Source organism: Phyllostomus hastatus, unplaced genomic scaffold (genome assembly GCF_019186645.2).
Source record: "Phyllostomus hastatus isolate PE091 unplaced genomic scaffold, TTU_PhHast_1.1 phas_scaffold_501, whole genome shotgun sequence".
Taxonomy (NCBI): domain Eukaryota; kingdom Metazoa; phylum Chordata; class Mammalia; order Chiroptera; family Phyllostomidae; genus Phyllostomus; species Phyllostomus hastatus.
In genome coordinates this window covers 61,221,048-61,242,950 of record NW_025334033.1, presented here as the reverse complement: position 1 = coordinate 61,242,950, position 21,903 = coordinate 61,221,048, and the positions used below count along the sequence as shown (strand labels likewise).

The window sequence follows — 21,903 nt, the reverse complement described above, 5'->3', positions numbered from 1 at the left end:
TGTCTCATCTTAGCAGCACCTGTCAGGGTGGTGAACTGCCTCCCAAGTCTGGAAAACACAGCCACCAGTTCCACTGTCTTCTCTTGTGTACTAAGTTTAGGATAGCTGACCTCACAGTAGTCACAGTTTACAAGGACACCGGCGAGAAGCAAGAGGGGGTTAGGGTATGGGAGCAGATGGTGAGGCTGACCCCGTCAAACAGTTTGGCAGGAGGAGCCAGTGCTAGTTTTTGGGGGTGAAGCAGAAGCAGTGTCTGCAGTGGGCGGTGTCGCCCCAGTCGTGGGTGCTGCCAGCCAGGGAGCCAAAATAGAGAGCGTGGGGTGGGGAGTCGCCGCCTGTGTCCTAAGCTCCGTGTCCTTGGACTTTGTGTTAAACACACTTAAGTTTATTTTTGCTGCAGGCTGGGCAGCTCTGGACGTGTTGGAGGATTCTATCAGCATCCTCCTTTCTCCTCACGTCTGGGTTTTGACTTCATAGTACTTGAAAAGTTCAGTCCATTTCAGTGAGTCTCTGGACTAAATATAAACTTCCAAGGACCAGTTTGCCTGAACCTAGCCCTGATGATGGAGAGAAGGAGCAAAGGCCGAGGACATTTCAAGGCTGCAAAATGCAATGTCTTCAGATTCCAGACACAGATTTTAGGAATATATTAACATGCAGTTAAGGAGTGTTAAAAATAAAAGCCCAGACACACCCTCCTGACCTGTTTCACTAAGGAGGCTCCTCCTTTTTTACCAGCGCGTGTGCTACTTTGCCAGTTGATAGCAGGGGCTTCTGTGTCTAATAGAATCCGCATCCATTTCACTGCTGAGCAACACAAATGCTGGCAGAATAGAGCATCTGTTGGAGAGAGACATCTGTTCACCTGACGTTGAGCTGATGTGCAGGGTTTGAACATGAGATACCAGTTGTTGGAGTGCTGGAGTGTTGGTGTGTGAGACATGGGGCTTGATGTTATGGGAAATGTGCTGGTTAAATGGAGTGAGTGCTCACTTAGTAATATGGATTTTCTAGTAATTTGTCCTGAGAGTGCTATAATGAAAGGTCACAAATTTTTTTTTTTGTGACCAGTAATTACATGTACCGGAAGCTCCTGAGCCAGGAACAGATAGATGGTGAGAAGTTTTTTTAGAGTGCTTTGACAAAATTCTGTAAGTCATCTACAAAGCCAAGAATCCTCAGTATTTAGGTTCCCAGATCGTATTTTCAACAAAACTGACCACACAACAAAAAATGCCTGCCTCTGTTTAAGAACGATAGAATTACAAATGGGCTTTTTTGTTTCTTGGTCCTTTTTGAGTTAATTGTATTCAGAGATGGGCCTTGTGAATAGTTTAAACTCTCCGCTTATCTGATAAATGTCAGTCCACCCTCCTTAATATTCTCATTGCTTTTTAAAAAGTACATTTAAAATCAATCAGAAGTTTTTTTGAAAGAGAGGTGACTAAATGGGTTTACCACAGGCCCACTAGAACGATTTCCCTACCTTTTTGTTTTCCCTAGCTTAGTTCCTTAGGAGAGACGCAGATCCTTAAGTTATCAAAGTTATAGATGTATCCCGTCATTAACATTTACAGACTTTTAATTAAGGACAGTCCCCGCTGCTTCTGGCTTTGGGGCTCTGGTAATGGGGCGCTCAGTGCCGACCCGGCCCACAGGACAGATGCCTTTGCCCTGCATCTTGCTTCCTCTGGGATGCGTCTGTGGGTGGCCTAGCTCCGCCCCCTTCCTCTCTGCTGGAGGTCATTCCAGCGGCTTCTGGATGGACCAGGGGAAGTCACTCCAGTGGACCCCTCTGGTATCCAGGCAGCTGATGCTCTGCGAGGAGGCTCGGACCGAGTGGTCAGAGAGATCCGGGCAGCAGGAAGGGGCAGAGGCCCCACGTACGGACAGAGAATCTCCCTTTGCACAAACTGGTGATTGGATTACTTTGTCTTTTTGCATTACAGCATTTTTCATTTTACCTCATTCATTCATTTTGGTAGAATTAGAAGGTTGTGTGTGTGAACATATATGTAAGGTCTTCTCAAAGTTGTGTCTTGTTTCGCAGGCAAACTCAGACCGTCACAGTGAACCTGATTAGGAGGAGGTCTTCTTCAAGGATGTCTCTGGTAAGAAAGAAGGAAAACTACGGCGGCCGTTTGTCTTTCAGGGATGTCATGTGTCTTTCTCCATAAAGCAGGCTCGTGGCAGTGCTGGTTTTAGTTTGAACCACAAAAGTGTGTCCCATATATGATCGTTTTTGACCAAAGAAATGGTGATTTTTCCATAGGTTAAGCTCAGTATTTAATTATTTTTTATTGACTTATTTTTAAAAAAAGATTTTACTTTCAGAAAGAAGGGAAGGGAGGGAGAAAGAGAGAGAAATATCAGTGTGTGGTTGCCTCTCACACACCCCCTACTGGGGACCTGGCCTGCAACCTATGCATGTGCCCTGACTGGGGATCGAACCAGCGACCCTTTGGTTTGCAGACCCGCGCTCAATCCACTGAGCTACGCCAGCCAGGGCCCAATATTTATGTACTACTTGTATTACACATATTGAAATGTTAGATTCTACCTCTAATACTTAAAATTTTGACTATTAGCCAAGCATAATCAGAAATTCGTACTGCTGATTAAGGTGAGCCATGTGCCTATTATGATGAACTATTCCACATGTAAGCTTCTTGTATTCAAATGTTTATATAAGAATCTAGGACATTCGTGTCCACGATGTTTTCTCGTGCTGGTGTCTGAATCCGTGCCGGAGGTGTGGCCTTGCCCTTCTGGGAGATGGTGAAGACGCCGGGTGCAGCTGTAGGGTCTGTGTGTTTACTTCTCGTGTCTGATGTTTCTGACTCCTTCGGGAGTTTCTCAGTGGCAAGAAGGAAGCCAGCAGAGAACGACTTCACGTATGTTGCGTTAAAACAGTGTGTTTAACCCTGTTTCCAACTTTCCGTTTCTCAGCCTAAACCTCAGCCCTACGCGATGCCTCCGCCGCCCCAGCTGCATTATAACGGGCATTACACGGAGCCGTACACGTCTTCTCAAGGTGAGGTGCACCGTTTCTCCAGCGCCTTCCAAAACTGTTACCACTTGAATACATTGCGAACGTTTGGAAATCTTGAAGCCTGCATAAGTTTTGGCTGAAGTGACATCCAGAGTCGTCGTGGTGATTGTGGCCGAGCCTGACTCGCCCAACAGGCTGCCGTTGTGCTCAGTGTCTTGGACGCGGGTGGAGAACAGGCAGCACAGTCGTCCTCCTCCGTCCGCGGGCGGGTGTCCCAGGACCCCCAGGGGGTGCCTGAGACCGCGGGTGTACCGACCCCCATGTGTACTGGGCTCTTTCTCGTACGTGCTCACCTACGTAAAGTTTCACTTATACACCGGCACAGGAAGGGGTTAGGGTGTTTGCAGGGGAAGGAGGTCCATTCAGCCCACGTGGGGAACTGGTAGGAAACGACGTCTGCAGGGACCGGGAAGTGGACTGGACTGTGGTGTTTGCGCTGGGCCCTGTGGTGAAGACGAGAGTTTCACGCGTGGAGGTGGGCAGTAGGGGGCGGTGTTTTGGGGTGTACACTCTGAGACTGTCCATCTCGGGGTGTTTTGCATCTTCGCTCTCCTCTCCTCCTGGTGCCCTGCCCTTGTCTGCGTTTGTGACCCCAGCCCCTCCCCTCCTGGGAAAAGACTCTTCCCTTTGTGTCGTTAGTGTTTCCTTCCTGCTCGTCCCTTTTCCTGGGTCAGCAGCCGTCCTGACATGCCCCCCCCCTTCTCCCTGACTGCGGCGTGACCGCATTCCTTTCCGTTGTCACCCCATTCTTCTGAGAGCGACCCCTGCGTGTTGCGTCTGTTTGGTTTCCCGCTTACCCCTGGCGCCTTTGCCGCTCTGCTCCAGCGGCCCTCTCCCGGGTCCCCGGCACCCCGCACATGCCCTTACCGTCAGATTCCAGTGTCCCTCCTCCTCGAAAGATCTCCATGTGCTGGGTTCCCCCTCCTCCGCCTGCGCCGTCAGTGTTGCTCCCGCCTCCGACGTCCGTCTGTCCCTGGCCGCCTTCCATCCCCTTGCAGGCTGCCCCACGCTTCAGGGTTCACCAGGGACGAGGGTCACACCTGCCCTTCACACTCCTCCCTCGGTCCCGGGCCCCAGCCCCACCCCTCCATGTCTGCCAGGTGACCGTGACCGTGCTGCCCAGGGAGCTGTGGCACGCGTGCTCTCGGCCCAGCGCCCGCCTTGTGGTCAGCAGTCAGTAAACAGCAGCAGCCATGACGGACCTGCGGGACGTGGACTGAACTACTAAATCGGATCTTTTCACTCTGCTGGCCAGTCCCTTTCTCCACGCTCCTTCCTCTTTATGATGAGGTCGCCCTCCTGGCTACTTGGGTCACACACTGCGTGCAGTTTTTTTCTTTTCTTTTTCCCCGTTAACGCCCAGTCAGGTGCAGATCTGTGGTATCATCTGGCCTCTAACTGCGGATAATATCGCTTCCTTCTCTGTCCCTCTGCTACAGATCAGCCCAGTTTCTTTTCGACTCCCACTCGCTGTCGTGCCCCGGGACCGGGCCCCTTCCGGGCCCACTCTCCCGGCTGTGCTGGACACGCAGCTGCCAAGTGACCGTCTCAGCCGCCTGTTGGTCGTTCCATCACCTGGCGTTCCGCTCTGCACGACATTCCCTCACTTGGCTTCCAGCTTTCACCCCACCGCCCTTGCCCTCCCCTCCAGCCGCCCGGAGTGCAGCCAGGTCCAGCACGGCCTCTAGGAAGGTCCGGCCTTGCCCCTGCAGCCCCGTCCCCCAGCATGCCCGTATCCCGCCAGCCTCCATCCGGTCAGGACAGTCCAGCGGTCAGGACAGTCCGGGTTGTGCCGTGCGAACAAACAGTTCTAAACTCTCCGTGGCCCACACGGTCAAGGTGACTCCTTGCTCAGCAGGTTTCAGGTTCCCTGGCCTCCGTGCACTGGCAGGAGGACCCTGCTTCCCACTGGAATGTGGCTGGTCAGATCGGCAGGGGCAAGGGAGCCCGGAACCTGGCTGTCCGCCCTCTGCTCACGTTCCCTTGACCATGACCAGTCCCATGGTGGCGCCTGACCTCTGGTCGTGAGGAGGCGCCATCCCCCATGCCCTGGGAAGTGGTCCCAGCCACCGATGACAGCTGGGTGTGCCTACCCCCCACCTGTCCCTCGAGGCCTCCCCAGGGCCGTAGCGTCTCTTCTCTGACGCCATCAGCCCAGCCCTTTCATTTGACTGGATTCCAGTCGTTTCCCCCCTTGAGTTCTTCACGTAGTGTTTTACTATATGAGCTCAGAAATGGATGGTCTGTGGGATGCACAGAGGAGCTGAAGGCAGGGTGGCCAGTGGGCGGGGTTGGGCTAGTCCAGACAGGCTGGAGTTGGGGAGCTTGAGCTGTGCCGGCAGCAAGAAGAGGGAGTGCTCCTGACTCCGAGATCCCACGTGTCCAAGGCACAGTAGGGTACCGGGACAAACAAATGTCGTGCATCAGCAGGGAGGGTGTGGTGATATCTCGGAGTCCCGTTCCTTTGTGGCTGTTGGCCACCAGAGTGAAGTCCCCACGCCAGCCTGGGCTGCATTCACTTCGAAAATCAGCTGTCACTTAAATTGTCACGAGGCTTTGGAGTCACAACAAGAATGCTTTTCAAAGGCTGTTCTCTGAAGGACTTGACTGCTGCTTTTCTTGAAGTGTGAGAAGTCACCCTCATTCATGTCTCAGGTGAACTGCAGATGGGCTGGAGGAAAATGCCTCTTCCCAGCCCCGGACAGGTGTACGCTTACCCACGCAGCCGCTCCTGATTCTGAGCGGCGGATCCCAGTCTCACTGGAGCGAGGGGACAGGGGCAGGGGTGGCTGGCTTAGCATGGCTCTTCCTGGCTTCTGCCCCCTGGTGAGGCGGGCAGCTACGGGTGACACTGTCGGACCTGGGGAAGCTCAGGTTCTGCCGGACCAGTGCCTTTTCTGTTCATCCTGCAAGAACCTGTACAAACAAGCCGCAGTTTCATTTAAGGAAGTGTTCACAGCCAGTTGGTGTGTGAACTGGCTCAGCACCCGTGGGCCACATCCCCACCAGGGAGAAAGCACAGGCGGTGGCCCTGTGCCTGCAGTGGCGTCCCTGCCTCTAGCTCCCCAGAGTTTCAGGAAGTCTGTGTCACCTCTCGTAGAACACATTTTTGCCTTTCAGAAAGAGACAGTGCTTGGTGGTACAACCGTACTCTTAAGATGGGACTTAGGTTTGGCTGATCTTCGGTGGGTGCCACGTGCCAAGACCGTCCTTGGAGCAGGCAGAGCCGCCCCCAGTCTGTAGGTGAGGAAGCCGCAGCTCCAGGAGACGACCTGCCGGGGTCACTCGGCGTGCGCGGGGAAAGCCAGGTTGTTTCAGCAGGCAGTGTCGCAAGCTACACTGAAAATGTCATCAGCATTCAAGGCCTGTCTCAGTATCTGTCTGTAGTATTTCGCCCAATGTAATACATTTAAAAAATCTCATTTTAAAATATATTTTAAATGTTTTTCCCCAGATAACCTCTTCGTGACCAACCAGAACGGTTACTATTGCCACTCTCAGACAAGCCTGGACCGAGCCCAGATGGACCTCAACGGCCGCATCCGGAACGGCAGCGTCTACAGTGCACACAGCACCAACTCCCTGAACAGCCCGCAGCCCTACCTGCAGCCCTCGCCCATGTCCTCGAACCCCAGCATCACGGGCAGCGACGTCGTGAGACCCGACTACGTCCCGTCACATCGGCACAGCGCGCTGATCCCCCCCTCCTACCGCCCGACCCCGGACTACGAGACGGTGATGAAGCAGCTCAACAGGGGCCTGGTGCACGCGGAGAGGCAGAGCCACTCGCTGAGAAACCTCAGCATCGGCAGCTCCTACGCCTACAGCAGGCCCGACGCTCTGGTCTACAGCCAGCCCGAGATCCGGGAGCACGCCCACTTTGCCTCGCCCCAGTCGGCCCACTGCCCCTTCAGTCTGAATTACAGTTTCCACAGCCAGTCCCCCTACCCCTACCCCACGGAGAGGCGGCCGGTGGTGGGCGCCGTCAGCGTGCCCGAGCTGACCAACGTGCAGCTCCAGGCCCAGGAGTACCCGGCGCCGAACATCATGAAGACCCAGGTGTACCGCCCGCCCCCGCCCTACCCGTACCCGAGGCCCGCCAACAGCACGCCGGACCTGTCCCGCCACCTCTACATCAGCAGCAGCAACCCGGATCTCATCACCAGGCGCGTGCACCACTCGGTCCAGACGTTCCAGGAGGACAGCCTGCCGGTGGCTCACTCCCTGCAGGAGGTCAGCGAGCCGCTCACTGCGGCCCGGCACGCTCACTTGCAGAAGAGGAACAGCATCGAGATCGCGGGGCTGACTCACGGCTTCGAGGGCATGAGGCTCAAGGAGAGGACCATGTCGGCCTCAGCCGCGGACGTGGCCCCGCGGGCCAGCTCCGCAGGCTCCCAGCCAAACGTTTTCACCGACAGAACGAAGCAGCGAGGAGAGGCGGCCGAGCAGGAAGGCCTGAGATATGGCCACAACAAGTCTCTTTCGGAGGCCACCATGCTGATACACAGCAGCGAGGAGGAGGAGGAGGAGGAGGAGGAGGAAGACTTCGAGGAACACAGAGTGCAGGCTGTGCTCCCCCAGCGGGCGCGGGAGCCCCGGGGCAGCTACTCCCAGGAGCCGCAGGCGGGCTACTCCTGCGCCTCGGTCACTCCGGGCGTGGGTCCTCTGCACATTCTTGAGCCCAAGGCCCAGGTCACAGAGGCCGAGAGGAGGGCGAGGGAGGGCAGCCCCGTGCACGGGCTGGCGGAGGCCCAGCGGCCCCGGAGAGACGGGCTGCTCACCCCCTCCATGTCCGAGTCTGACCTCACCACGTCGGGGCGGTACCGGGCCAGGAGGGATTCTCTGAAGAAGAGACCGGTGTCCGACCTCCTCTCAGGAAAGAAGACCATTGTGGAAGGACTGCCGCCCTTGGGGGTGAGTGTTCCGCGTGCAGGGGTGCTCAGGCCAGCCCTGAACGGCCTCTCAGCCTGCCTTTTCTCCACGCCTGCTGGCCTCCCTGGGTCTTTTCTCCCACTCACCACTTCTGACGTTTCCAGCTTTTCTTCTTTTAACTGCTTTTATCCCCTCCCCCTCTCTACTGTATTTTTGTCTTATTTGGAACACATTTGAGTTTGATTATCTATGGAAATACTAGAGATTGATTAGATTTTAGTGGTTTTTGTAGGGATAATTAGATTTTGGAAGCTCTGTGGAGTGGAGCAGAAAGAATGAGTGGAATGTTTCGGCAATGCAGCGTGAGGGGGAAGGAAGCTGAGCTTTGGTGACTTGAGCCCAGGTTGCTCTGCTGGCTCCTGTTAACAACCCCCCCTGGCCGGTGCAGCAGCCCAGGGCTGCGTGTGTTCCGTTTGCTGGTTTGCTGGAGCAATGTCCGAGAGCAGCATCCAGGGGGTGTCCCTAACGTGTCTTGGTGTTGGAGTCGCGTGGATGCAGCTGCAGGTGCTGGGCCGTGGTCTGGGACAGCTGGAGTGTGACCCTGGAGTCGGGAAGGTGGCACGTTATCAAGAAAGCGCAGGTCCCTTTAAAAGAAAGATGGAATGAACTGAGAACACAAGGAAGGTTCCCTGTAGAAAACACAGCTGAGAAGTTCAATAGTGAGTATAATAAATAACCGTGAGCTAATGATTGGAAGCAAAGGATAAAAGCACAGCGTCGTCTCTAGCTGCCATTTCCAGCGCGCTGTGCCCAGCGTGCGCCCTGCTTCACCTTGTGCGGTTTGAACAGGCCTCCCGCTCTCGCCGATGAGGGAGTACACCCACCCTGAGATACTAAGTACCTTTCCCAAGGTCGCGCAGCTAGTGAGGGACCGGACTGGAATTTTAAACCCACGTTTATCTTTGCAACTGTCCTCTTATTTGCTACAGTCTTCTGCATCCAGTTGTATTGTATATAATGTTTTGTTAAGTAATAATCGCTTATCTAAGCTTTGCTGTTCTCTATCCACTGAAACCTTTTAACTTGTGAGTCGCCGAGCGTTGGTGACCTTGTCACATCAGCTTGGCCACTGCGAGTCATCTTGCTGCATTGCCGGTGCCCGCACTCCCCATGCCCTGCAGTCTGGCCAACCTGACTCGCATTGACCTAACCAGTCCGTCTCCCAGTCGCCCCCAGTGTCCCGGCGGCTCGGACGCCTCATCTCCGCCGGACGGCAAAGTCAGACTCAGGGCCCCTCGCAGGTGCGGCTCTCGGCGATGCTGTGGACGTCTTCATAAGTAGGGAAAATCCACACACTGTTACTGTGCTTGTGAAACAGACAAGGACACATAAACTACAGCTCCTTACAACAGTGCTGTGGATTTAAACGTGTTTTCTTTTAATGAACTTCAGTTTCAAATTTTCAGTTTACTTTTAATTTTTTTTTGAGGGGAGTACATTCTTACTTACCTAGCTGAACAGTAAAGGCCAGTGTCTTGGACTGGCTGAAAGTGTGGGCTCATAATCAGTGACTGAGGGTGGGGGCAGGGTGGGGGTGTGTCTTCCAAAGCAACTCTGCTTCCGTGGTTAATATTCTTATTACGTCAGGAACTGTCCATCACTTTAGGTGACCCCAGTCTTCTCCCCAGGTGGTACTTGTTTGAGTGCAGTCCAGTATTCAAGCCTGTTTTCATGGGCCGTTTTCATGGGCCTAGAAAGTTCTGCTAAACCTGAGGACTTTGGTCACTTTGGCTCTCTAAAAACACAAACTTTCCTTATTACTGACTTTTAAGACCTACGGTATTAATAAAACTAAGTGATTGGATCATGCTTTTGTTCCCCTTCTTTTCCCCATGAGGGATTCTCCTCACTCACAGAGCGTGCGTGGGAGCTGTGGCAGGGGGAAGGGTGCAGGACCTGAGTGGGAGAACCGGGTCTGAGCCCAGAGCCTGCCTTTTTTATTAGTTCCCTGCCCTGTGGGCCGGACCCTGCCTGCACCAGAACCTCAGCTTCTCCATCTGCCACACGGGGACGGTCAGTCGTCTCTGCTCTGCCTGCCGTGGCGGGTTGTGTTATGTGTCCTCTGTCGGGATAGGCATGAAAAATGCTTTCAGAATTCTGTGGTGCAGCGGCACTGATTTCAATGAAGGTGGTTCTTCTTGTTGTGACACAGTTACCATATATATATATATATATATATATATATATATATATATATACACACACACACATACACAAATAAATGAGGAGGCATCGATGTGACCTTGGACAAGCTATTTAATCTCTCAGTTTCCTCTTGTCAGTAACCTCAGGGAGTTGTTGGAGGGACGTGGCGAGAGCCCAGCCCACAGCAAGTGCTCCCGTTTAACTGACTGCTGTGCGTTGCATCCTCACGTTTAACCTACTGGCATCCCGAGGACTGAAGCGCTCAGCCCTGTTGCATGATACTGTTTTAACTGTTACAACAGAGAAACTCAGTTCACATACTGATGCGCATTAAGGTTCAGTATTAAAAACGGTGAAATAAATTGCAGACACGCAGGAGCACTTCAGCATTCTCCACCCATCTCCACCTCCAGGGCTTTGATTGCTATCTGAGAAAGGTGGACTGGTTTGAGATTTTCTTTTTGCTGCACCCTTAGTTTTGTGTGGTGGTTCTCACGTAAGAGAGCGCTGTGCAGGTTGTGCATTTAAACCTCATGCTGGTACTCTGAGGGCTACGCAAGGGGTATCGGAGGCTGCTTTTGACTATATGCCCCTTTCGTCAAATGCTGGCGTTGGAGCTGACCTCACAGCCAATCAGCTTCCTCCTGCGTGTCCATGCTGGGGCATTTTGAACTACCTTGTACTGGCTGGTGGGGGCTGACTGGAAAATTTTCAGGACTCGTGTGATTCAGTTGGTGTTCAGTTTGAACTTGGCTGGAGTGGGAGTGTTTGCGCCACGGAAGTTGGCAGACTTTATGCATCAGAGCTTCCCCCAGTGGACAGCCACTTGTCGAACAGCTTGCTGTGTTTTGCACACATTGGAATCATGGCATTTTCGCCTGTGCAGCAACCTCTCAGTCTCTCTCTCCCTCTGCTCCCGTCTCCCCACCACTCCCTCCCTCCCTCCCTCCCTCCCAGGCTGGTAGAGCTGGTTTCATCTACAAGACAGCTGAGGAAACCATTACTTTGAAAATGGGGCTACTGTTGTTGTCAACTTGTGACTTGCAAGGGGGTGTAGGACAGCTAAGGAAACAGCATTCGTGGGCTTACTTGCCTTAGGGGAGAAAAGCGTTGGCTTTAACAGTGAGTTTGGGAGCGCCTGTGTTCAGGAGGCAGCTTCCGTGGGTGCGCTGCTGCCTCGCCCCTGGTCTTCCTGCTGTCGTGATGGAGCGTTGTTTGGCCCTGGTTTTACTGTCCTGGCTTAAAAACATGGCAGCTCTGAGAGGTGAGGTGATCCGATCTAGGCCACACTGTCTGAAACGTAACGTAGGACACAACACAGAGAATAGTTCCTCCTTCAGACTGGTGTAAAGGACTCCCTTTATATTTTTTAAAAAATCACCAAAGCGTATTGCAATCAGCTGATTGCATCGAAAACCCTTTTCTAAGGACAGCAGCTGATTTTGTTGGCACGCCCTGTTTTGAAATTTGGGGGTTCTGTGTGGGAATGCCATCTGCCTGGAGCCTCACCTTTCATTAGCACAGAACCCCGAAACCAGCTGCATTTCAAAACCCTCTTCTATCTGGGAGACGTATCAGGGCCTTGGCCTGGAGAGGAAGGCCCTCCTCCCTATTGACGCTCGTCTGGAGCCCGTGGGTGCGGGTGGGGAGGAGTGTACCTCCTCCTCTCTTTGCTTCCAGTCTTCAGTCTGTTTCTGAAGGTTTCTCTTCCAACGGGTTGCATTTGTATATATTTCATACATACACATCAATATTTTTCTAGGGAATGAAGAAGAGCCGAGTAGATGCAAAAAAAGTGGGTCCTCTCAAACTGGCTGCCCTGAACGGCCTCTCCCTGTCTCGCCTGCCTCTGCCTGACGAAGGGAAGGAAGCATGTGCCAGAGCCACCAATGACGAGAGGGTATGTATGTACGTGGCAGGGCTGCGTGCCCCCCTCCCAGGGGGCAGTGGGTGAAGGGCTGCAGAACTGCTTCCTGAGATCTTAGTGACTTCCCTGACACGTTCAGTGACCACAGACAAGTGTTAAGGAATTTTATCATCTGGACTTCAAAATTGGGGCTAATTTTTAGCTAGTGTCTTATAATTTCAGGCCAGAATGTTCTTATGTTCTGTGTGTGTGTGTGTGTGTGTGTGTGTGTGAACGTTGTTCTTCACCGTCTTCCAGCCCCCTGCGGGGGTCTTGATTTCTGACGGCCTTACAGTCAGAGCAGACCTGCAAAGGTCCAGAGCGCACACGGGAAAGAAAGCAGACGCTGACTGTTCTCATTGCACTGAAAACTTAGATAGTGAACGGTCACTGAAGTTTTCAAAAAACTTCCTTTGTGACCAAGAGAGGCACGAATTATGCTAAGCAGAAATTAATTTGCTTACCACTGGACCCTGGAGATGGTTTCCAATATCGACTACTATTGTCAGTTTTTTATATAATTATGTATTACAAAATTGAAGCATTTGCTCACGGATGTTGGAACTGATTATCCTACGCGAAGACTTACCGTTCTTCAGGGGAATTTCTCCCTTTCATAGGGGTCGCAAGACTGATCATAAATTTAGAGAAAATGAATTCAACAGATTGTTTGCGGCTATTTTTCATCTTTGAACAGGACTTTGCATGTATTTCTCACCCATAAGATTGTTTCATCTGTTAATGTTGTGGCTTGGTAAAAATTGGACTTCGGTTTCAGCGTTAGATCGTGCTAGACCGGGAACGGAGCACAGGGTTTCGGACGTACCGTGGAAGCGCGGCCGCAGTGTGCGGCGGTGCGACCCTGCCGTTCCACATGCCCTGTCTTGCAGTGTAAAATTCTGGAACAACGGTTAGAACAGGGGATGGTGTTCACCGAGTACGAGAGAATCCTTAAAAAACGGCTGGTGAACGGCGAGTGCTCCACGGCACGACTCCCCGAAAACGCAGAAAGAAACCGATTCCAAGATGTGCTTCCCTACGACGACGCCAGAGTGGAGCTGGTCCCGACCAAAGAAAACAACACCGGTTACATCAACGCCTCGCATATTAAGGTGAGCGGCGCGTTTGGAATAATAGGTGGGAGGTGAAGCTCTGAGTTCCATTACAAGGCTGTTGGAATCATACCCGTGGTTGTATTCCGAAAACGCCCTGGTTCTGCACCTGTTGTGTGCTGTCAGCGAGGAAAGCCATACATCGGGGCTGGGAGGAAAGTGGTGGTGGGCAGAGCCCAAGTCCCGCCCCCCACCGCGGCGTTAGCACGTGAAGCGCTCACCTGCCCTGTTTCAGAACTTTGCCTTTGTAGTTTCCGAAGATTGCTTTCCACCGCCTCTGAGAGAGTTTATAAACAGGGTTGATTTTTTTCTCACGACACACCTACACGCATTTTTGTGAAACAGAAGTGTCTGGGTTTTTTGGTGTTTTCCCCAAAGCTTTTACCTACGATGGTGCCATCTGTTCCCTTTGCATGTTCCCTGTGATCTCTTTTCACTTAAACATTGTTTTGCTCTTTGAAGGAGCAGTGCCGCTTATTTCCTGGAAATGCTGTAACGCCATTTCTCTGGGGTGACGTTGCACCCCATTAAAAGGGGAAGAGGGAGGATTCACCACAGGGAGTGAGGGGAGCCCACGCCCGTCTCCTCCATCGCTGTGTGCGTTGTTCCGGGGGGCACAGGCGGCTCCTCACTGCGGGAGGGAAATGTCCCTCCAGTGCGTGAATGAGTTGGACTCTATGGGCCGGTGTTGTCCCCCCCATTTTATTTAGTTTGCGAGCGATACTTGATGAGAGCAGTTTCACGCCCAAGGCCTGGCAGCTTGCCTGGGAACGGCCATGTCTCAATGGTCCTTGGAGCTCTGTGCACGCGCTTTGTGACACGGCCCAGTCTCCTTAAACAGTGGGCATTTCTCTGGAGTGACTCTCCCAGTCTCTCCTGTGCGGATGGATTGGAACTGGACAGTGTTGTGTTATAGTTCTGTAGTGGCATTTTGGAACCTTCCCAGGCAAGCTGAGGAGGGGTGGCGGTGGAGCTTTGGGATTGCCGGACCTACGCTGTCCCGCGTGGGGCCTCACGAGGGTGTTTATTTTTGAAGAAAGAAATGCAGGCATGCCTCGCCCCGAAGCTCCCACCAGACCCTTCCTCCCTGGTTCTTGTTCGCTGTGACTGGTGGCCTTAAGTGAGAGCAGGGGTGGGCCAGTGCCTGGCACGCTCAGTGGGCACTCAGGAAGGTCACTGCGGTCCGTGAGTGAGAGTGCAGCTGAGAGTCAACCCGGATGCCCTGACCGCATGGACGACTGTTTCAGACTGTCCTGCAGGAGGGAGGGTCTGAAGGGGCGGCCCGGTGTCACTGTGGAGGGTGGGCTGCACTCAGCAGGTGGGCGGGGAGGCCTGCTTGCAGAGAAAGATCGTTGTCTCCTAGACATCTGACATTTAGCTTAGGTTCTGGCTTGATTGCTAGTACTTTTTCCAGTGTGTCTAGTTCCCCTCCTCCCCGAGGGGAGACCGTGTTTGAAACTTGGGCGCTGTGACGTTGACACTGCTTCTCCGAGAAGAAGAACCGCAGCAGCAGCAGCAGCGGCGGCAGGAACAACTGTTTCCTGGGTGCCGATGGCGTTTGGTGCATGTTGTTGGGCGCGGTCCCGGCAGCAGCCCCACGAGGGTGGGCAGCGCTTCCACCTTAACTTGGGAACTGACACACGGAGAGCTTAGGCGAATCGCTCCAGGTCACACAGATCTACTGTGAATTCACAGTGCCTAAGTTTACAGCGATGTCAGGAACGGAAACCGCACTGACAAGGAAAAAGGGTTAGAGGAAAGCCCTTCCTTATTCTGAATAATTTAGTTCACTTTTAGTCTTACCACAAACAAATGTATGTGTGTGCGTGTCTCATACATATACACATGCTAGTTTTCTGCACCCTTTCTCACGCCAGGTCTCGGTCAGCGGGGTTGAGTGGGACTACATCGCCACCCAGGGGCCCTTGCAGAACACCTGTCAGGACTTCTGGCAGATGGTGTGGGAACAGGGAATTGCCATCATTGCCATGGTGACGGCGGAAGAGGTAAGCACTCCCTTCTCTCGTCGGTTTTCCTAGCCTTGGATGCAAAGTTAGTGTCACTCACTCAGGACCCTGACCTTTAGAGAAAGAGTCAGGTGGGGGTGCTGATTCTGGATTTGAGACGCGCCAGCTGTGAAAGGCCACGCGTGGCCAGATCTCGTGGGGTGGGGGGAGGTTCTGACCGTCCGTGTGCTTGTCTGCGACAGGAGGGAGGACGGGAGAAGAGCTTCAGGTACTGGCCGCGGCTGGGCTCCAGGCACAACACCGTCACCTACGGGAGGTTCAAGATCACCACCCGCTTCCGCACCGACTCCGGCTGCTACGCCACCACGGGCCTGAAGATGAAGCACCTGCTCACGGGCCAGGAGAGGACGGTCTGGCACCTCCAGTACACGGACTGGCCGGAGCACGGCTGCCCGGGCGACCTCAAGGGGTTTTTATGTGAGTGTCCTCCTCGCCGGCACGGCCTCTGCCGGGCCTGTCGCGTCAGCTGCGGCGGGGGGAGGGGACGGCTTACTTTCCTGAAATATTTCCTGTATGTTAGCAGGAGGTCTTTAGGTAGAACTGGGTAGTGAGCACAACGCTGTGAGTGAGTCTGGGGGAGTTTTTCCTCCAGTGGGTTTTGTGGGTGAGAGAATGGAGGCCCCGGGCGGGGTGGGCGACTCTCCGAGGTCACACTAGTGGTCAGCGGGGGGTCTGGTTAACTGGGGCCCGGTGCCCCTTGTCTGGAGTCCTCTCTGTCAGCAGAGATCATCTGAGCAGGGCCGATCCGATGGTCCTTGAACCCTGAGTGTTTTTCTGTCCCGCAGCGTACCTGGAAGAGATCCAGTCCGTCCGCCGCCACACGAACAGCACGAGCGAACCCAAGAGCCCCAACCCCCCACTGCTGGTGCACTGCAGTGCGGGCGTGGGCCGGACCGGCGTGGTCATCCTGTCGGAGATCATGATCGCCTGTCTGGAGCACAACGAGGTGCGTGTTTCCTTTCCTGGTGGGGGGAGAAGGGGCTAGGGATGCGCCTGGGGAAGAGGAGGAGCTAGTGGCCTCAGAGCTCCTTCCGAATGAAGTTCCTTGGGGTTCCCCCCAAGTAGGATTTCTTCCGTCACCGGTAAGCTGCATCTGACTTCCACGGAGATTCTCTGACGGGGGACTCACGTCCATCAGCTCGTTCACCTTTAGCGCCTGTCTCGTCCCCAGTATCCTTTCCAGAACTGCCGCCTCCACCGCGAAGCTCCATGCGTTTTCCCAGTTGGAACCTGGGCCGCGTCAGCACCTCGACTTCTCTAACGAAGACGGGGTGGAGCCGACGAGTAGCCTGGCGAGCCCTTTCTGTGTCTTTCCAGTGCTGCCCAGAATCAGTTTGTCGGCTAGTTGTTTTTTTTTTTTTTAAAGATTTTATCCATCCACCTTTAGAGAGGGAAAGGAGAGAGAGAGAGAGAGAGAGAGAGAGAGAGAGAGAGAGAGAGAGAGAGAGGGAGGGAGAGAGAGAGAGAGAGAAAAACATCAATATGCGGTTGCTGGGGGACATGGCCTGCAACCCAGGCATGTGCCCTGACTGGGAATCGAACCTGTGACACTTCGGTTCGCAGCCCGCGCTCAATCCACTGAGCTACACCAGCCAGGGCTTGACTAGCTTTTTCTAGTCATGTGTCTGCACCCCTCGGGTCATGATTTCCGTCGTCACGTTCTGGATTTGGTGGCCCTGTTAATGCTGAGCATAGCGGTCTTCAGAATCCGATCATTGTGTCTTTAGTAAAGCCAACACAGAACAGGTGAAGCAGATAACCATTGGTATCGTGACACCTTGAGCTTCAGTCCGGGTCTGCCGTTTTTTGAGGCTGGAGCACGTTTTGTCACGGGTAAGATCCATGCCATGGAAATTAGTTAGGCGGTTTTTGCCTTAAACATCCTCAGAAATTAGCTCGAATTTTCCGAATGCATCTTCACGTTCTGGAGATCAGGTAGGCTCACTTCAAAAACATGACCCGTGAGAGACCATCAGATGCGATTTTTGTTCCTGGAGTTCTGGCGACTGGTGTTTTCTGTGTTTCTTACATTGATGCAACTGGTACTTTCACATCAAACAGTTTTTCTTAGAAAGTGGATCAGCCACTTCTTGGCTCCCTTTGCTGCCTTTTGTGAGGTGCTTGTGCTTGCCCACCGTCATGGGGCTGCTCAGAGAGCCAGAAGGTCCCCGTCTTTCTAAAATATAGAGAAGATGTGGAGGTAGACAGGTTAGGAGACTGTCCGTCTGCTGCCCAGCTAACCAGATTTCTGCCCGGACACCCACTCCCCCACCCCCTTCTCTCTCCGGGAGTGCATCCCCCTCATCCATCGCTGTTTCTCTCAATCCAGGTGCTAGACATCCCACGGGTGCTGGACATGCTGCGGCAGCAGAGGATGATGCTGGTGCAGACCCTGGTCCAGTACACGTTCGTGTACAGAGTTCTCATCCAGTTTCTGAAAAGCTCCAGGCTCATATGAGCTCCCGCGGCTTCCGGAGGGGACCCCACCATGTGAAGCGTTTACAGTAGGAAAAGGGCGCAGTGCCCCACTCACACTCCCCGCTCGACGCGCCCACGCAGAGCGCTGGCTGCGTGGGGAACAGGCGCAGTGTGAATGCAGTGCGCCGAGGATGGTGCGGAGCGCGGGCCGCAGGCCGCTCCACCTGGGGCTCCACCCGGGAAGACACAGAGGCAGGCGGCGGCGTGGCGTCGAGGGCCCGGCCTGCCCCGGTCTGTCCGGCGTGCGGCGCTTGCACGGCTCTCGGAGGCTGTGTTTTCCGGACAATTCTGTGTTTTACTGAAGCTGTGCAACTCTGGCAATCATTAACACACATAGATTTCTCTCTTAAAGGTTTTGCTAATGGAATTTTTATTTTATGGCTAAACTATGTGGGGTTTTCTTGTTGAGAAACTGAACTTTCCGTGAGCACAATCCACCAACACGAGTGGTTCCTTTGTAACTTTGTATTTAAAACCATGTTATTATCTTTTGATATTTTTTAAAAAACCTTGGGTACCTAACAATTTAGTTATCAAATCCAAACTACAAGAAGAATCTAAAAGTGTTATTTTGAGACATTTAGAAAGCATTTTTATATTCAGAAAATTTTTTATCCTAAAAATTCTATATATTTGTACCTTCTGTATTTTCCGAACAAGAGTTCAACTCACTAAGGTACGGATGGGAGTCAGTGAAGGGCAAGCTGGGAATGAAGGCACATTATTTAAAAATGGGAGAGAATCATCGGATTCACTTTTTTTCAGTATTATTCATGAACCTCGATGAGTTTGATTTTATTGGTTGAAAACGAGAGGAAAAACAATTGCATAGGATGGGTTTAAGCACTTTGTTAAAAAAACCAGTGAGTCGGAGTTTTAACGGACGTGTTGCTTCGCAGATGGAACGGTAACAGTAGCAGAAGGGAGGGCTTTGGACGAGGTCAGGAGTCAGAGCACGTGGGAGGGCCAGACAGAAGTTCGCGCAGTGGACGTGCAGGGCGGTTGGTGCCGGGTGCCTTTGTTTTCACAGAGTTCAGTGTTCTCTGTGCTCAGACGATGGAGGTGCTGGGATGGGGCGTGGGGGGCTGGGGGTTTGGGGCTCCCCGCCCCCCAGAGGTAGGTCTCCCCAGGAAGTTCAAGGCCTGTCACTGCTGGTGACCCATTGTTTCTTTGGAGTTCTTCCACCTCAACCTCTAATTTTTAACAAATAAAATCAAGTTTATATTATCATCGAAAGGAGCCTTGAGGAGACTTTATTATTTTTGCTGTTGTTGAAAGAAGAGAAGAATCTCGCCCCTTCTCCCAAAACCACAGCCCAGACTTGTGGGGCTCCCAGAGGTTGCTGTGGTGCTAGCTCCCTAACCCCCAACTTCTCCCCAGGTCACTTTTAGCATCCCAGCCTCCCCTCCCCCGCACAGTGGGCAGAACAAGGCTGAAGGGGGAGAGTGTCGCCTCCGGCCCAGCTGGAGATGGCCTTGTCACAGTGGGAGTCGAGCCGGTAGGGGCTGGCCCAAAGGTCAGCGGGTCAGCGGAGGGGCCATCCCGTTCTTCCTTCTTTTGAGGCTGCTTCTCCAAAACACGGAGCAGAATGTCAGATCCAGGGCTCTTCCTCCAATTACGCTATCCTAGGGGTGTCTCCAGTTCCCGTGTTGACTCCTAACGCGGTGCCGCTTGCTGCCGTGACCACTCAGTCTGTGGTGGCGGTTGTGTGAGACGGGCTTCCTTCACACTGTGGGTCTGCCTCGCCCCGAGCACCCCGCAGCCAGCCACTGCAGTGGGGGACGCAGGAAGTGTTAGCGAGGAGGAATATGGCACGTGAGCACATCCGTCATTAGGAACACAATATCAGTTTTAAATCTGAAACCGTCTTTAATAAGAGTGCTGTGCAAAGAGCAGTAGACCTCAGTGTAGGTACTGAGGATGAGCTCCTCAGGAGAAGGGGGTGAACGTTCTGCTGTGGCAGTAGTTCCCATCTCCGCACCACGTGAAGGACCGGGGTGCTTCTGGTGATCTGTTTTCCTTCCGTGGTGGGTATTTTAAGAAGGCTTTTCTGTCGGGCCGAAGCACTCGGAAGCGCCCGGCCGACAAGAACCCGTTGTGGGACAGAGCCTGCAGCACCAGGTGGCGCGTTGGTGTCCCGCTGTTACAGGTGGGTGACGGGAGATGCTGGGGGCTGGCTGTGCTGACGTTGCTTTTCCAGTGTTGCCGGTCTGACCACGCTGCTCAGACCTTGTCCTTTTCTCGTCCCTTTTAAGTTTTTAAACTTTCAGTTGCCATTAGTGACTGCGAAAGTGTTTCTGAATAAAAGCAAATCTATGTTATATAGACTTTGAAATAATGTGATTTTTCAAGAGGGAACTCTAAAACGTTGAGGTTTCACAGTTTTACCCTGTCCGAATTGAGAGGGTTCCTCTTTGCCAAACTCATGCTTCGGCACCTTAGTGTCTTTTGGTCCCTTGATATTATTCATTCATTTCAAATCCAAATTACCAAAATGTACATTTTGACCAAAAGTAGGTTATAAACCAGTGCTTTTCAGCGACAAATTTTGGCGTCTCTGGCGTTTGTTCTCCTGGTGAGTGGGGGTCTTCTGATGAAGGGTCCGGTCGGCGCTCGTGAGCACGGAATGCTCAGTTTAGCATCTCATCCGGGATGTTGCCTGCAACCGCCGTCGTCATTCTTTCCCGGAACATCGACTGTGAAGCATCGAGAAAGCCCTAGAGTTTAGCCTTTGAAACCTTTTGGCAGGATTAAAACAGAAGCTGTACCCGTGCTTCCTTAGAATCTTCCAGAAAGAGCAAGGTCCAGGCAGAAACACAGAGGAGGGTGTTGCGTTGCTGGCGCTGCCAGCTTTTCTGGGAAGCTTTTGTTGTCAGAAAAAAACAGTAAATTTCAAATGGGTTGGTATGGTAATGTTCGCAACCTTAAGAAAATTTAAATGTATATGTTATATATATTATAAAGCTTTATATGTATTAAACTATAAAACTGGAGGTCAGCTGCAGCTTATTAAGTTCAGGTTTAATTGGGATTTTGTATGGACACGTGGAAACAAGAATTATTGTTTACTATGGGTCGTTTTTAAAGTCAGACTAAAACGTCTTTTTGTAAAGGAACTCTTTATAAATTTAAGGAATTTGCTTCTCCTCAAGATTTTATGTGGAACAAGCTAAAACTGTCTGTTTCCAGTTTAAAGTTTGATTTTAAAATATCCAAATTGGAGGGGGCTCTTTTTTTGAGCTGAGGAATAGATGTTTCAAAATAGCGAAATTGTTAACATTAGGGATTTGCCTGGGAAAACGTCTCTCAAAAGAACGTCAGTTTTTCAGATTCTTATAGATAAGAGTTCTATTTACCCCTGTGTGTACAATTAGAGAAAAATGAGGAAAAATCAGGAAGCCCAGTTGCTTGCAGTTTGTGTGTGTGTGTTGGGGGAGGGCGGATAGAGAGAGAACCTGAGAGAGCACATGAAGGGGTCCTTGGGTTGCTCACGTGGCATTGTTTTCTGTACAATACTACAGGCAGTTCTGAAATAAAAATTATGCTCTCAAAGTTCAGATGTATGTTGAATTATTGAGATATGTTTGCCCTTAAGAACAATACTCTAAGTGGGTGCTTACGTTCTCGGTTTGTCCTCCCAAAGCTTATTTTAACCATAAGGGCTGAATGGGAAACGGGGACAGGACCCAGCCCCTGTAATCGAACTCCAAGGAAAAGATACAGCAGTTTTTCTTCCCTGCTGCTCCCTGGTGGCGAGAGCAGAGGAGGACTTTTCTGTGTCTGCTCGGTAGTGTCTGCAAGCAATTGAAGGCAGACAGCTCAGTGTTCCTTGAGCGACCCAAGATGTTCCTCAGTGAGTGTCCCATTGTTTGCTACAGATGTTGAGTGGGAGCAGAATGGGACATGTGACCAGGTGAGCAGGAAGCCGGCTGTGAGGTGGGGCGGGGTGGAGGAGTCTGAATGGACAGTCCAGCCCGTAGCTTTCCTGTTCCCACTTATCTGTTCTTCGGACTGGCCGGGGCATGCTGTGGGAAGTAGAGGACGGTCCAGGGAGGAAGCGGAAGGTCCGCAGCACCCAGCTGAGGAAGCAGCAGTTCCGGGGCGAATATTCCCACGTACAGGACGTCTCCCGGTCACGTGGATGTCATTTAGGGTCTGGCTGCATGTTCTATTTTCAAAAACGTTTCAATTACTCCACTACAGTTGAGAAATGAAAATGCTTAGTTTTCAAAAACTAGAGTAAATCTAAAC

General features: G+C 52.5%; 1 protein-coding gene across 1 annotated transcript in view; it reads left to right on the top strand.

Annotated features, from left to right (window-relative positions):
- The window catches only part of PTPN21 (protein tyrosine phosphatase non-receptor type 21), a 64,938-nt gene extending 43,734 nt beyond the window's left edge, over nucleotides 1-21,204 (top strand). The window contains exons 11-19 of the mRNA XM_045822129.1: nucleotides 2,051-2,111; nucleotides 2,950-3,034; nucleotides 6,507-7,966; nucleotides 11,892-12,029; nucleotides 12,926-13,147; nucleotides 15,025-15,153; nucleotides 15,357-15,591; nucleotides 15,960-16,120; nucleotides 17,504-21,204. Coding sequence (XP_045678085.1) covers nucleotides 2,051-2,111; nucleotides 2,950-3,034; nucleotides 6,507-7,966; nucleotides 11,892-12,029; nucleotides 12,926-13,147; nucleotides 15,025-15,153; nucleotides 15,357-15,591; nucleotides 15,960-16,120; nucleotides 17,504-17,632 — 2,620 coding nt within the window. The 3' untranslated portion in view covers nucleotides 17,633-21,204. The remainder of the gene's footprint in view (nucleotides 1-2,050; nucleotides 2,112-2,949; nucleotides 3,035-6,506; nucleotides 7,967-11,891; nucleotides 12,030-12,925; nucleotides 13,148-15,024; nucleotides 15,154-15,356; nucleotides 15,592-15,959; nucleotides 16,121-17,503) is intronic.
- Nucleotides 21,205-21,903: the final 699 nt, after the last annotated feature.